The sequence below is a fragment of the Trachinotus anak genome, unplaced genomic scaffold (genome assembly GCF_046630095.1).
Source record: "Trachinotus anak isolate AG129_WGS33_773 ecotype Australia unplaced genomic scaffold, CSIRO_AGI_Tana_v1 ptg000014l, whole genome shotgun sequence".
Classification (NCBI taxonomy): Eukaryota; Metazoa; Chordata; class Actinopteri; order Carangiformes; family Carangidae; genus Trachinotus; species Trachinotus anak.
Window position 1 is genome coordinate 14,910,884 of NW_027273865.1, and position 11,723 is coordinate 14,922,606.

At 38.5% G+C, this 11,723-nt stretch overlaps 1 protein-coding gene across 1 annotated transcript; it reads left to right on the forward strand.

Annotated features, from left to right (window-relative positions):
* Positions 1-917: 917 nt before the first annotated feature.
* il10ra (interleukin 10 receptor, alpha) lies at positions 918-4,820 on the forward strand. The gene is made up of 7 exons (XM_071495770.1): positions 918-1,393; positions 1,916-2,036; positions 2,304-2,473; positions 2,574-2,719; positions 3,041-3,209; positions 3,509-3,627; positions 3,866-4,820. Exons 1-7 carry the CDS (start codon positions 1,306-1,308, stop codon positions 4,775-4,777), a joined length of 1,725 nt encoding a protein of 574 aa, XP_071351871.1. The 5' UTR covers positions 918-1,305; the 3' UTR covers positions 4,778-4,820.
* Positions 4,821-11,723: the final 6,903 nt, after the last annotated feature.

The following is an 11,723-nucleotide window of genomic DNA, read 5'->3' on the forward strand; positions in this document are numbered from 1 at the left end:
TTGTAGTTTGTTTAAAGCTCTGCACATTTTGTCTACACTATGTAATAGAAATACTGGCAGTATTGTGACAATAAGTGACATTACATTTCTTAGAGAATCGCCTCTTGAAAAATTCTTAATAGTTGTTATCTTGATTACCATTAGGATGTAGTGTTTGAGTAATTTGCCATCTACATCTGGCTAATCTGAAAAAAACCTTTATATGATGTAGTTTCTTTTAAAATATGTGGAAAAGTGATAATGGTTCGTACATAAGATGAGGTTTGGAGATAAGGGTCGACAGTCATTGTGGTTTGTTGAATCTACAGATGTAGTCAGATATTCCCTTAGCTGATTCACTTTGAAAAAGTCATGGCCTTAACGCTACTTTAGTTAACATGCGTTTATAACTTAATCATTAGACATTTTAAGACACTACATAAACCTGCATACTGGACTCATAAGGCATAAAGTCATGGTGGCATTAAATGTCTATAATGCATATAAACTTTTAGTTTATGTCTGTCAACATATCAAGTGATTTTTGCTTAACATTGAAAAATAAACAATTCACTCCGATTATCGCTGAAGTTAATGTTTATTTTTAGGTTTTCCTGTTCTTCTCACAGCCAGTTATGCCACTGTTTTTTCTAACAACCACCTGTCATGCAGCTAACCACAACTGTAAGACACAGACTCACAGGAAAAGATGAAATACACGTACTGTGGTAAAACTAAACAGAGGCCAACTAAGACTATAATGTGTTTGCTACTGGTTCAAACTACATATTTTCATTATGAAAACTAGGAAATGAAAAATCCTATACGGTTGTCTATTCTGTTAAAAAATCTTATTCTGCCTGCAAATATTAAAAGTGAAAGGGGAATTCCTGAATGCTTCCCTTTTCTCTTCTCTCAGCCTTGTTTTTCTAAAAGTCAGTCAGTTTCAATGTACACTGAGTGTGGAAAGAGGAAAAAGGTCTCATGAGCGAGCTTAGAAAGAGAGGTGAAACTACGTCACAACAGGAAACGTATCATCTGACAGGGAGGGAACTTGAGCAAGAGAAAACAGCATTGGGGGAGAACTATGTAAATAAGGTCATTAGGGTAAAGCAGCTGCCACCTCTTATTTGTTCCACAGACGAAGAGACACCACAGTATCAGCGAGAGGACTGCTGCCTCCACTCTCTCTGCATTTATCTACACTGTCATGTTAATGTGAGCCGTTACACAGAGTTGTTGAGGAGAAAAGATGCTTCTACTTTCTAACTTGCCTCAGTGATGACTGGAATAAGGGACTTTATGAGTGTGGATTATTACTGAGTGATGATATTTCTTCAGATACTTGAAATGGATATGAGCGACAACACACCAATTCTTCTCTTCCTGATTTTCTGCATGAACTCTGTGTCAGGTAATTAACAACCTCTATCATTCAGTGTTTTGTTTTCTAGTTGTTTTCATTTGACTTGATCGTATTTCGTGTTTAAATTAAGCAAATACGTTTTTACTATTTCTATCTGGACAATTGTTTGTTTCATTTATCACTCTTTTATCACTTGTTACAGTCATTAATTTATGTGGAATAATACAAATAGAGACATAGATAGATGGAAAAGAGAGAGATCATGAAAGCATCAGAGGGATGACAGGGGATTTATTGCAAAAGTTCCTGTTCCACTCTGATAAGTGAATCCCACAGTTTAAGCGGAAATGGGTAAAACTCTGTTCCCTTTACAAAACACCCACAGTGTCATTATGATCAGAGATCCCATAAAAGATTTGCAATACCGCTGCGCTTTTCACTCCCCCCGACTACATCCTTAACAAAGTAAAGATAACACAACGTGTCTATGTATTTCATTTGGTCCAATGTAAATTATCTTGTACGAAGCAGTGACTAAGCATCATGATTCCCCTATTTTTTCTGTGGCAGGTTTGGAAGTCCCTAAGCCTGAGAACCTAGTGGTGAATATTGTGGATGGGGAGGTGATAGTACATTGGAAACATCCTCCAAATGCCCCCTCAAACTCCAAGTACAATGTACAAATGGCAAAGTAAGTTTAACTTCAAAATCTTAGTAATAACAGTAGTTTTTTTAAGAGTTACCATGTCCTGTTCATCAACTTCCTATTATTTTGCTAGTCAAATTTCCATTTCAAATTTGTTTTCCTCTCAACTGTAATATTTCTGGACCACTTTAACCACTTTCCAAGGAGAGTTATTAAATATTGATTCTGACTTTTCTTAAATTTTATTTCACCTTGTGTTATCCAATGACTTCACTCCTTCCAGTTGGTGACTGATGTGCTCTCTGTCCTCAGGTACATTGGTGAGTGGGCCAAGGTAGAAAGCTGCACTGGAACCATAAACTTATACTGTGACCTTAGTAGCTTTATACACAACTATATTGATGTCTACAAGGTCAGAGTTCAGCTGGTCACAGGAGATGAGAAGTCAGCATGGATATGGACGAAAGTTCGCCCAAATGAAAGTAAGTTACTTTGGTATGATGTCAGTGTGGCTTGATTAAAATATTGTCATAATATAGTCACACTAAAGGGTTGTTTTCTTACCTGTCACTGCTCCCACAGGTGAGTTGCAGCCTCCCTCCTTCACTTTGTTTGCGACCTCCAGCACTATATCAGTTTATGTTCACCGGAAAGCCATTCTGAGGAGGCTCTTTGGCTTTGGACTCACATACACCATCTACCTGGAGGAGAGAGGGCAATATAATAAGGTGGGCATCAGAATTATTGGTTTAAAGGCACAATACATGAAACAATTTAAGACAGCAGCCTACACCAACACTGTCACTAAAATTGAAAACACAGGATTGGGACTAATCATAACACTCTTTAACTGAAACACAGTTGACACCAGCTTATTGTATCATATGTACAAAAAGAACACTTATTAACACAATATCAACATTTCATTTTTATTATTGTTAGTGCCAATACCAATATATTGCAACACCCCTATTCTGAACCTTACTCCTCCCAGGCTATACTTTACAATGCCTTGACATACATGGCACTTTGATTTTTTTCTGATACAGAATACCACAGCATACCTGATAGATGACGAGGGGATGGATCAGATGACTAAAACTTTTAGTTCTCTCCAATGGGGGAGAGTGTACTGTGTCAGCATGATGATAGAGGGTAATGGAGGTCCCTCCATCAGTGGTGTGTCTCCTCGACAGTGTCTGCAGCTACCAGAGCAAGGTAAGAAAAACATTATAATGACAGAGCAATAGAACAATATCAATGAGATACATCCACAACATATGTACAAATTCAAGTAGTTTGCTAGCCTTAATTATTAATGAACAGTGTCGCATTTTTGGGAAAATGTATTACTTTCTTTTTGAGTGTTAAATGTTAAATGTCTTCCCAAATGTGGAGCTATTTCCTCAAGCCTAAATTTAAAATTTGATACAGGTTCAAATCTATAGCTCTCGAGAAATCCTTTTATGTACAGCACCCTCACACCTGTTAAATTATTGTGTTTTTGCTCCTTCCAGAATGGTACATAGTGGCTGTATCATCCCTATCCATTCTGAGTGTGTTGGCAATCATTGCTATCAGTGCAGCCGTGCTCCTGTGTTACCTGAAACGACCAGAGAAAACACCTGCTGCATTGGTAAGTACATTAGACATTACTGAAAACTGGGAAGAATCACAGTTATGTAGACTTGTACTACAGCTATGAGGAAAGCAGAATCACTGGCAATGAATTAAAAAAGCAGTAGATCAAAAAGTGGGTTGTAGATACCATCTTGCATCATATTCTTCATAGGGCATTACTAAGTTTGCTCCTGAAAGTGACAATAAAAGAATGAATAATACTCCAACCTGCGTCTTCTCTTGTCTCACTCCAGAAATCCCCTGTAAGTCACTGGCTTCCGCTCACTGTTGGAGAAGGGAGCATAGAGGTTGTCACAGACAAAGGTTGGTTCCTATCCAGTTACAGAAAAGAAGATAAAAACTGTGTGAAAGACCCGGTGACCACTGTTACAGTAATAGAGAACAATGAAGAGGACCGGAGGACAAGCATGGACAGCGGAGTCAGCATTGAGTCCAGCTCTGCCACAAAAAATGGAGGAAGTCCTCTAATGAGACAAGATGACAGTGGCTGCGGGAGCTTGGGAGGACCAGAGAGCTCCACCAGCAGTCAGACAGATTACCCCCTGTCGGATGACAGGACTGATATTGACACAGTTCAGAAGAGAGAGGATAGTGGAGTGGGGCTGGGCTGCCAGCTCGATTCTTCTTCCATGAATCTGGATGGACAGAATAACAGGCTTCTAAAGGAGTCTGTTCCTGGGGGTAATTATCGTACCCAAAGCCCCTCTGCTGTGCAGATTCATGTCTGTGATGAGGAGGAGGAGTTTAAACAAATACTTTCAGATACAGTTTTGGCCGAAGTGGTCACAGGTTACAGAACTGGACCTCAGTCATGTATCTGCTCTGGAGCAGGTCAGTGCACTTGGTGCCATAAACAAGGTCATTATGGATCTGAAGTTATCAAACAATATAGAGCTATATGTATAGAAAATGAACCACTGAGCAGCAAATGTGATTTTGTGGACTCTTACAAAGCAGGGTTCACATTTTCAAGCTACTCTAAAAAAGCACAAATGAACACTGTCATGGTGGATGATTTTAAAAACACTTTTACACAACTTGGGGAGACTTTTCCTCTGCTAACAACTCTAGTGGAGGGCGGACATGACTTCAATATGAACAATGTGTCTCTCTCACTATGTGACGTACAGCTGACAACTGACTGACACTGTGGAATGTAACAGCGCTATTTATAAAATCAAGCTGATGTAATCTGTCTGAGTAGTATATTGGAACGATGCACCTTTTCCAGCATTAGTGTTTGGGGATTATTTTGTCAGATTATGGGGATTTCCAAGACAGGAGTATGCTCCAGTTTTGGAAATCTGGAGTAGAAAGGGAAGAATTGTGGGGAGGAAACAGAGCACTCAGCACCTTGTTGCTACACATAGGAAGGAAACAAAGGTTGAACCATACAGCTGCGGGCTGGTAGCTGTTGGTCTGAGTCTTAGTACCTTGTGCCGATGGAGACTTTAATGTCAAAAATCTTATTCAGTGCTGTGTCACTGGGTATATTTACAACTGACTTAATGCAGCACGCCGGAAGCGAAACTGATGTGGGAGCGATGCAGAGAAACGGTCTGACAGTTAAGTGCTTTGGGGCATTTTGCAGTACACCCGTCAAAAATCAACCCACCCTGACTGATCATATCTTGATACATCACATATATTTTTGCGATTTCAAGTGTTATCAAACAAAAGACAGAAGAGCAAATATTTTCAATCCTGAGCAAGGGCATTTTGTTACAGATTGTTTTTTAACGTTTTATGACTCAGCAAGTGACTCTTATATGTATTATACTGCAGGCCTGTCTTTCAAATACCTCCCTGTTTAAACTATTAATTAAATATTATTTAAAAAATATTAATTGTGTCTTGATTTGAATATATGAGATTCTTCTCTTCTACATGTGATAAGTCTTGCCCTGGAATGTTCAGAAAATTTCATACATTCACAAAAAGAAAAAACCTAACCACTAAACAAATGACATGTCGATTTTTTTAGAGACCATGACTCAAGCAAGCACAAAGAAAACCCTGAAATAATAAGTGATACCTACTGGAAAAGAAAAAATTACATATTGCTTCTCTGCACTGGGATCCCCATATGCTAATTCTGTACAGGAACCAGGGCAGTGGTTTTGAAGCTTCTAAACAACGAAAGAAACACTTCCTCTCGCAGCCTTCCACTCATTTTAAAAAGTCCCGCTTTAAATCTGTTGCGAAGACACCAATTATTGTCAGCGGGGTACTGAACATATATCTCTGTGACATAACAACTTCACATCAGCCATTGGGTAAATGGCACCCTTGATCTCTTTATAAAGCAGATCTGACAGTGGCAAGACAGTCATATGACCCATTTCTCCATGTTCAGTATAAAGTACAGAGGAAGTGAGACAATTTTTGGATTATTATATCATAGAAAAAACTCCTTTGAACTAAGAAGTATCACATTATTGGTTTTGCGGTACATGTCCAATGATGATCATAGTTGAGCTTACTTTCTTACCACTCCGTATATGGCTGGATTTACCTGTTAGGAGGCCCTGGTGTAATGAGCAGGCCCTCACCTGCTGCTCTCTCTGCAATGTGTATGTACACACATAGACAAAATTGTTGGTACCCTTCCGTTAAAGAAAGAAAAACCCACAATGGTCACTGAAATAACTTGAAACTGACAAAGGGATATAATACATAAAAATTAACTAATGAAAATCAAACATTGCTTTTGAATTGTGGATCAACAGAATCATTTAAAAAAACAAACTAATGAAACTGGCCTGGACAAAAGTGACGGTACCTTTAACTTAATATTTTGTTGCACAACCTTTTGAGGCAATCACTGCAATCAAGCGATTCCTGTACCTCTCAATGAGACTTCTGCACCTGTCGACAGGGATTTTGGCCCACTCCTCGTGAGCAAACTGCTCCAGCTGTCTCAGGTTTGAAGGGGGCCTTCTCCAGACTACATGTTTCAGCTCCTTCTACAGATGTTCAATACGATTATCGATCAGGGCTCATAGAGGGCCACTTCAGAATAGGCCAATGTTTTGTTCTTAGCCATTCTTGGGTGTTGTTAGCTGTGGGTCATTATCCTGTTGGAGGCCCCATGACCTGCGACTGAGACCAAGCTTTCTGACACTGGGCAGCACATTTTGAAGGCGCCTCTGATGCTAATTACAGGACACACCTTAGTTTAACATGTCCCCATTGTGAAATTATTTTCAGTCTTTTCTAGGGGTACCATCATTTTTGTCCAGGCCAGTTTCATTTGTTTGTTTTTTAAAATGATTCTGTTGAACCACAATTCAAAAGCAATGTTTGATTTTCAGTAAATTTTTATGGATTATTCCTTTTGTCAGTTTCAAGTTATTTCAGTGACCATTGTGGGTTTTTAGAATTATTACAACTTCTGTGCTTCTTTGTGATAACTTGTTTCAACTAAAAGGTTACAAAATTAGATTTTGATGAAAGGTCCCTCATTAGCAAATTTTTTTAGCTAAATGGTTTTTGGTAAAATAAAATTACCAAAACCATCAGATGACGGCAAGCTTGGTGGTTTGGAGCCCTCAACTTTTTAATTTGCAGAGGTCTAAAAAAGTCTACTTATGATCTCTATTATAATATAATCACAGTGGAAGAAATGCAGAGAAAGGTCATTAGCCTTTTGTACATCTGAGTTCTGATTGTTTTCTACTGAATACAGAAGTTGACATTCATTCACCTCACCTCACTGTAGGCAGCTCATCTCAGAAAAACATCAGGTACAAAGAAACAAGTTTTTGTTTCTTTAAAGGAAAAACAATGAGACATTCAAGTTCTGTCAACCATAGAAGGTATCAAAAAGGTAGTATATATGTGAACGTGTAGGGAAGTCACCCACAGCTTACAAGAATACTGATCTGTCTAGTTGCTGTGGTTGGGTTGTTGATATTCTGCCTTCGCCTCGAAAGTTCTTCTCGTGAGCAGCACAACGTATGCATTTTTTTCTCTGTGGTGTGAGAGTATGTGTGTGTGTGTGTGTATTGGGGGTGGAGAATTTGAGCATGTGAAGCCACAACACGAAAAAAAAATTTCAGTTTCTCATGACAAATAGCAAAACTGACAACAATAGAAATACAAGGAAATATATACTTAAATGTTTATTTTCTATTTTATTTTAGATTCATTTTTTGAATTACATGGCATAAAAATACAACCTTGCATACACAATAGCACACACTACCTCCCTTTCTGATTCAAGACAAAGTAGTATTTTTACCTTTAAGGCCCAACTAGAAAAGTTGTCCAAGATGCAGGGAGATGATTTGAAAAATCACATCACACAAAAAGTTAGAAGTCATTCAAAAATAACATGATAAATAACCTCCTCAGGTTAAAAAAAAATAACATGAAGTATAGCAGCAAAATACAAACAGGAACAGATAGCATACATTCTGAAAACAAGATGGTGCATAAGAAGATGACAGACGAGGGGTGTGCCTTCTTTTATTAATCAACTGCCACCAACTTGTCTGTTATTTTGTGATGCTGCTGAAGGAGAAAGGAGGAGACTTCTTCAACCCAACTTTGCTGCAGAGAGAGATCAAACACACCAAGCTTAACCATATAATAACAAAGCAATTACTGTATGTACAAGGAAAGAAACCCTGTATTTGTGAAGGAATCGTCCACTTACGTGAGCACTTTCTCTTTCAGTGACGGCTCTAAAGAGTAAGAGGAGACACAATGAACATGCATCACTACATAACAACTGCATTACTGATTCATCATGTTGTAGTCTTAATGCTGGGTGATGTTGCACAGAATCAACCAAGTTACTATATGCATGCCAGTTTCACATCAGTATCCATCTCTGAGATTCGTGTTTCCAGCCCAATAAAAAAGAGGTAAATGGAATTTGTGGTGCACGTGGTATAGAAAAATGAATCTTGAAAACTTCAATGGCAGCACTTCTGGATTCAGTCTCCTTGTTTATCTGGATAACATCACATCACAGCCAACAGTTCTTGTCGTAACTATTTCTCTGCTGGAGAGCTGTTCCTACTGTGTTCAAAGAGGTCTTTGGATTATTATTAAAATAACCAAGTTGATGAAATGTTGCTAATGAAGTAGATATACATGCTTTTTGCAATGGCTCATTAACGCTCTGCTCACCCTTTTTCTTGCAGCAGTTTTTGCACTTTTTGCATTTGTACTTGCAGCAGAATTGTACAATGCCAATAGTGAAGAGGATTGCCAGGATGCCAAAGCCCACAGCGATCCCAACTGCCGTTGAGTTCACTGTGCTCCCTGCAAAATATAAATACAGAGAGGTATTTACGTCATAGACAGATCAACACATGGTTAATGATCACCTTACAAGCATTCAAGCACAATAAACAAGCCAACTGAATGCCAAAGAGATGGTTTTTGAATTTTGCAGGCTGTTGTACTCCTCATAAATGATTACCAACTCAAATAGTCTGTCTGACTGCCTGGGCCTAATTCAATCAATATATATCTGTTCATTATGAATGAATATTCACTCTGATGAAATGAGATCGGAAAATCTATCTCTGGGAAATATTCTGGCTCTAGCATCATTAGCAGTATAGAGACACACTGTAATTACATGTGTGGAAGGAGATGACAAGAGAAAATACAGCCAGCTGACACATCATTTAACTAGCTAAGATTTTTATTATTGTCATTTAATTTTTTCACTCCACTGCATAAGCTTTAGCAAAACTAGATTGAGAACTCTGTTATTTTTTAAGTTTTATTTACCATTTTACCTTAGCACCTTTCAAGCAACACCTCTACACATGCAGTAAAGTTAACAGTGACTGGTGTTTAGAAGACTTGATATTTGAAAACATTGCCAACTAACAAAATGAGCTGATATTCAGCAGCGCTTGTTTCTGTGCGAAATGTACAACATGCAACCCAAGAAAACATTATAAGGTACTGTTCAGTTCAGGAGCAGAAATGCTGTTAACCACTTCAGTAGAAAAATAAGTCTCTATCACAACCCAGCACAATTGTTTTAGAAGTTGTTTATGTCTAGCAGTTCATGCAAACAGGACTGACATTAAGCATCTCAGCTAAAAGATTCTTACCACCATTCCCCATAGCTGTCTAGCCAGGACGACCAGTGTTATCTCCCGTCTGTCTTCTCCTCTCCTCTCTGTCCGTTTGGAGTTGAGCTCTGTCACACGCTCACTCAAAAAAGTCTTTATTAAATAATTTGTCTTGGCCGTGAAGAACAAAAACAAAAGAAGCCTAGTACTGTTTCTTCTTCCTTCTTTGCCTACGTCTGCCTGTCCATGTCCCCATACCAGTCATTCTTTTAAACCGGTCCATCTTCTTACTTTATCCTGCATGTCTTCTACCCTCCCTTCATTGGCAAATGTCAAACTGAAGTGTGTGGATGTGACAACCTGCTCTTCTCACGTCAGGTGAAGCAGCCCAGGCTTTTAAATTCACTCTGGAGTACTGTGATACTGTGCAGTGGAACAACTTTTCACAAGACATCCACGCCTTTGAATGACTGTCTCACTGAGATCTAACAGGAAACCCAAAACACAGCCAGAAACTCTATGACAGTCTGGTGTTGCCGAGCCTCAGGAGAACTGGCCTATCCACATAATGAAGTGCTTTTCACTGAGGACATGCCCTTCCTTTGTCCCTCGGATTTCCATCACAGATCCAATAGCAGCTTCTCTTAGAAATCATTAATAGACTGCCAGGTAATAACACCTGAACCAGATGGTGCATGGGGACTCCTGTTGGGTGACTGAGTTATTACACATCTTCACTGTTGAAAAGAAACGTGCAAACACCAGATGACACCAAAGTTGACCTGGGCTGGAAATACTACCAAAACATCTGACTCACTCATTTTACATAAAATATACTGAGAGGAAAGTTATCTAAGTCAGTTTAAAAGTTACAAATCCATACAATTAAAATACTTAAGCTGATACTACGTTATGTTGCTGTTGCATTTGTAGGGTAACTGGCTTTTCTTGAGGTACAATTCTGAAAACTATGCACATGTGGAATTACCCACAGCCAATCGCTATAATTTATACTGCAGGAAAGTACTCCAGTACCTTCCAAATCCAGCACTGAATTAATCAAATAAAATTGAATTTTTAAAAGTAGAACATGCCATATGAGAGCACGTGGAGAACACAGTTCTCATATCGTGTCACCACATCTCCACAAGATGTTATCAGTTCCGAGTGGTGGAAAGTCTCTTGTCATTTAACCTGTTTGTGTGTTCACATGATAATTTAACCTCAGAACATAAGCTGCAAATATGTTCAAGGCAAAACAGTGAGTTCTGTACTATTGTGTGTCTCATGATCTAGATGGGGAACGGCATATCTTATACTGATAAACATGACTAAGATCTTGTTCTGTTAAAAACAACTGATAGATGGTGATAAATTTCCTTTAACTCAACCACATTCGTCAGAAATTTAAGTTGAAGTCAAGTTCCTCTTTCCATTCTCCACATGTACCGAGTCAGCATTACTTAATTCCTTCCTTTATATATTTATTTATTCTATGTATCTAACTGTTACTGTGACTTGCTTTCCAGAGTCCAGGTATACTGTAGATGTAGACCCTATCTCATCCATTGTTCTAAATGAAATTCTGGTGTTGCTAAGGACACTTGAGAAATTGGAAATTTCCTAATACTCTGTTCTTCCTCCCTTTCATCATCTCTCTTAAAAATGAGTCATGTCAGTCTGCAGTCTTTGGCCATGCTAGCAGTGCCATTCTAGGGATAGCAATGTTGGTTCACCAGTTTGGCCCATGCTGAAAAATCACAACAGATGGATTGACATTAAATGTTGAACATGAACATGTTGACATTTATGATCCAGAGTATTAATCCTAAAGACTTTGGTGATATTTTCTCTAGCGCCACCATCATGTCAAAAATTTAATTTGCCCAATACTTTTTTAAGACTAAATACTAAATACCAAAACAAATTATTTTCCCCATCAGCCTCAGCTATACATCATGTTTAATGCTAATTAGCAAATGTTAGCATGCTAACACTCTAAACTATCAGGGTGAACATGGTAAAGATTATACCTGCTAAATACCAT

Excerpts from the sequence above, each read along its gene's own strand:
- il10ra (XM_071495770.1), top strand. The coding sequence starts at position 1,306 with ATGATATTTCTTCAGATACTTGAAATGGATATGAGCGACAACACACCA. Across the intron at positions 2,037-2,303 it reads TACAATGTACAAATGGCAAA|GTACATTGGTGAGTGGGCCA; the intron begins GTAAGTTTAACT and ends CTCTGTCCTCAG. Across the intron at positions 2,474-2,573 it reads GAAAGTTCGCCCAAATGAAA|GTGAGTTGCAGCCTCCCTCC; the intron begins GTAAGTTACTTT and ends CTGCTCCCACAG.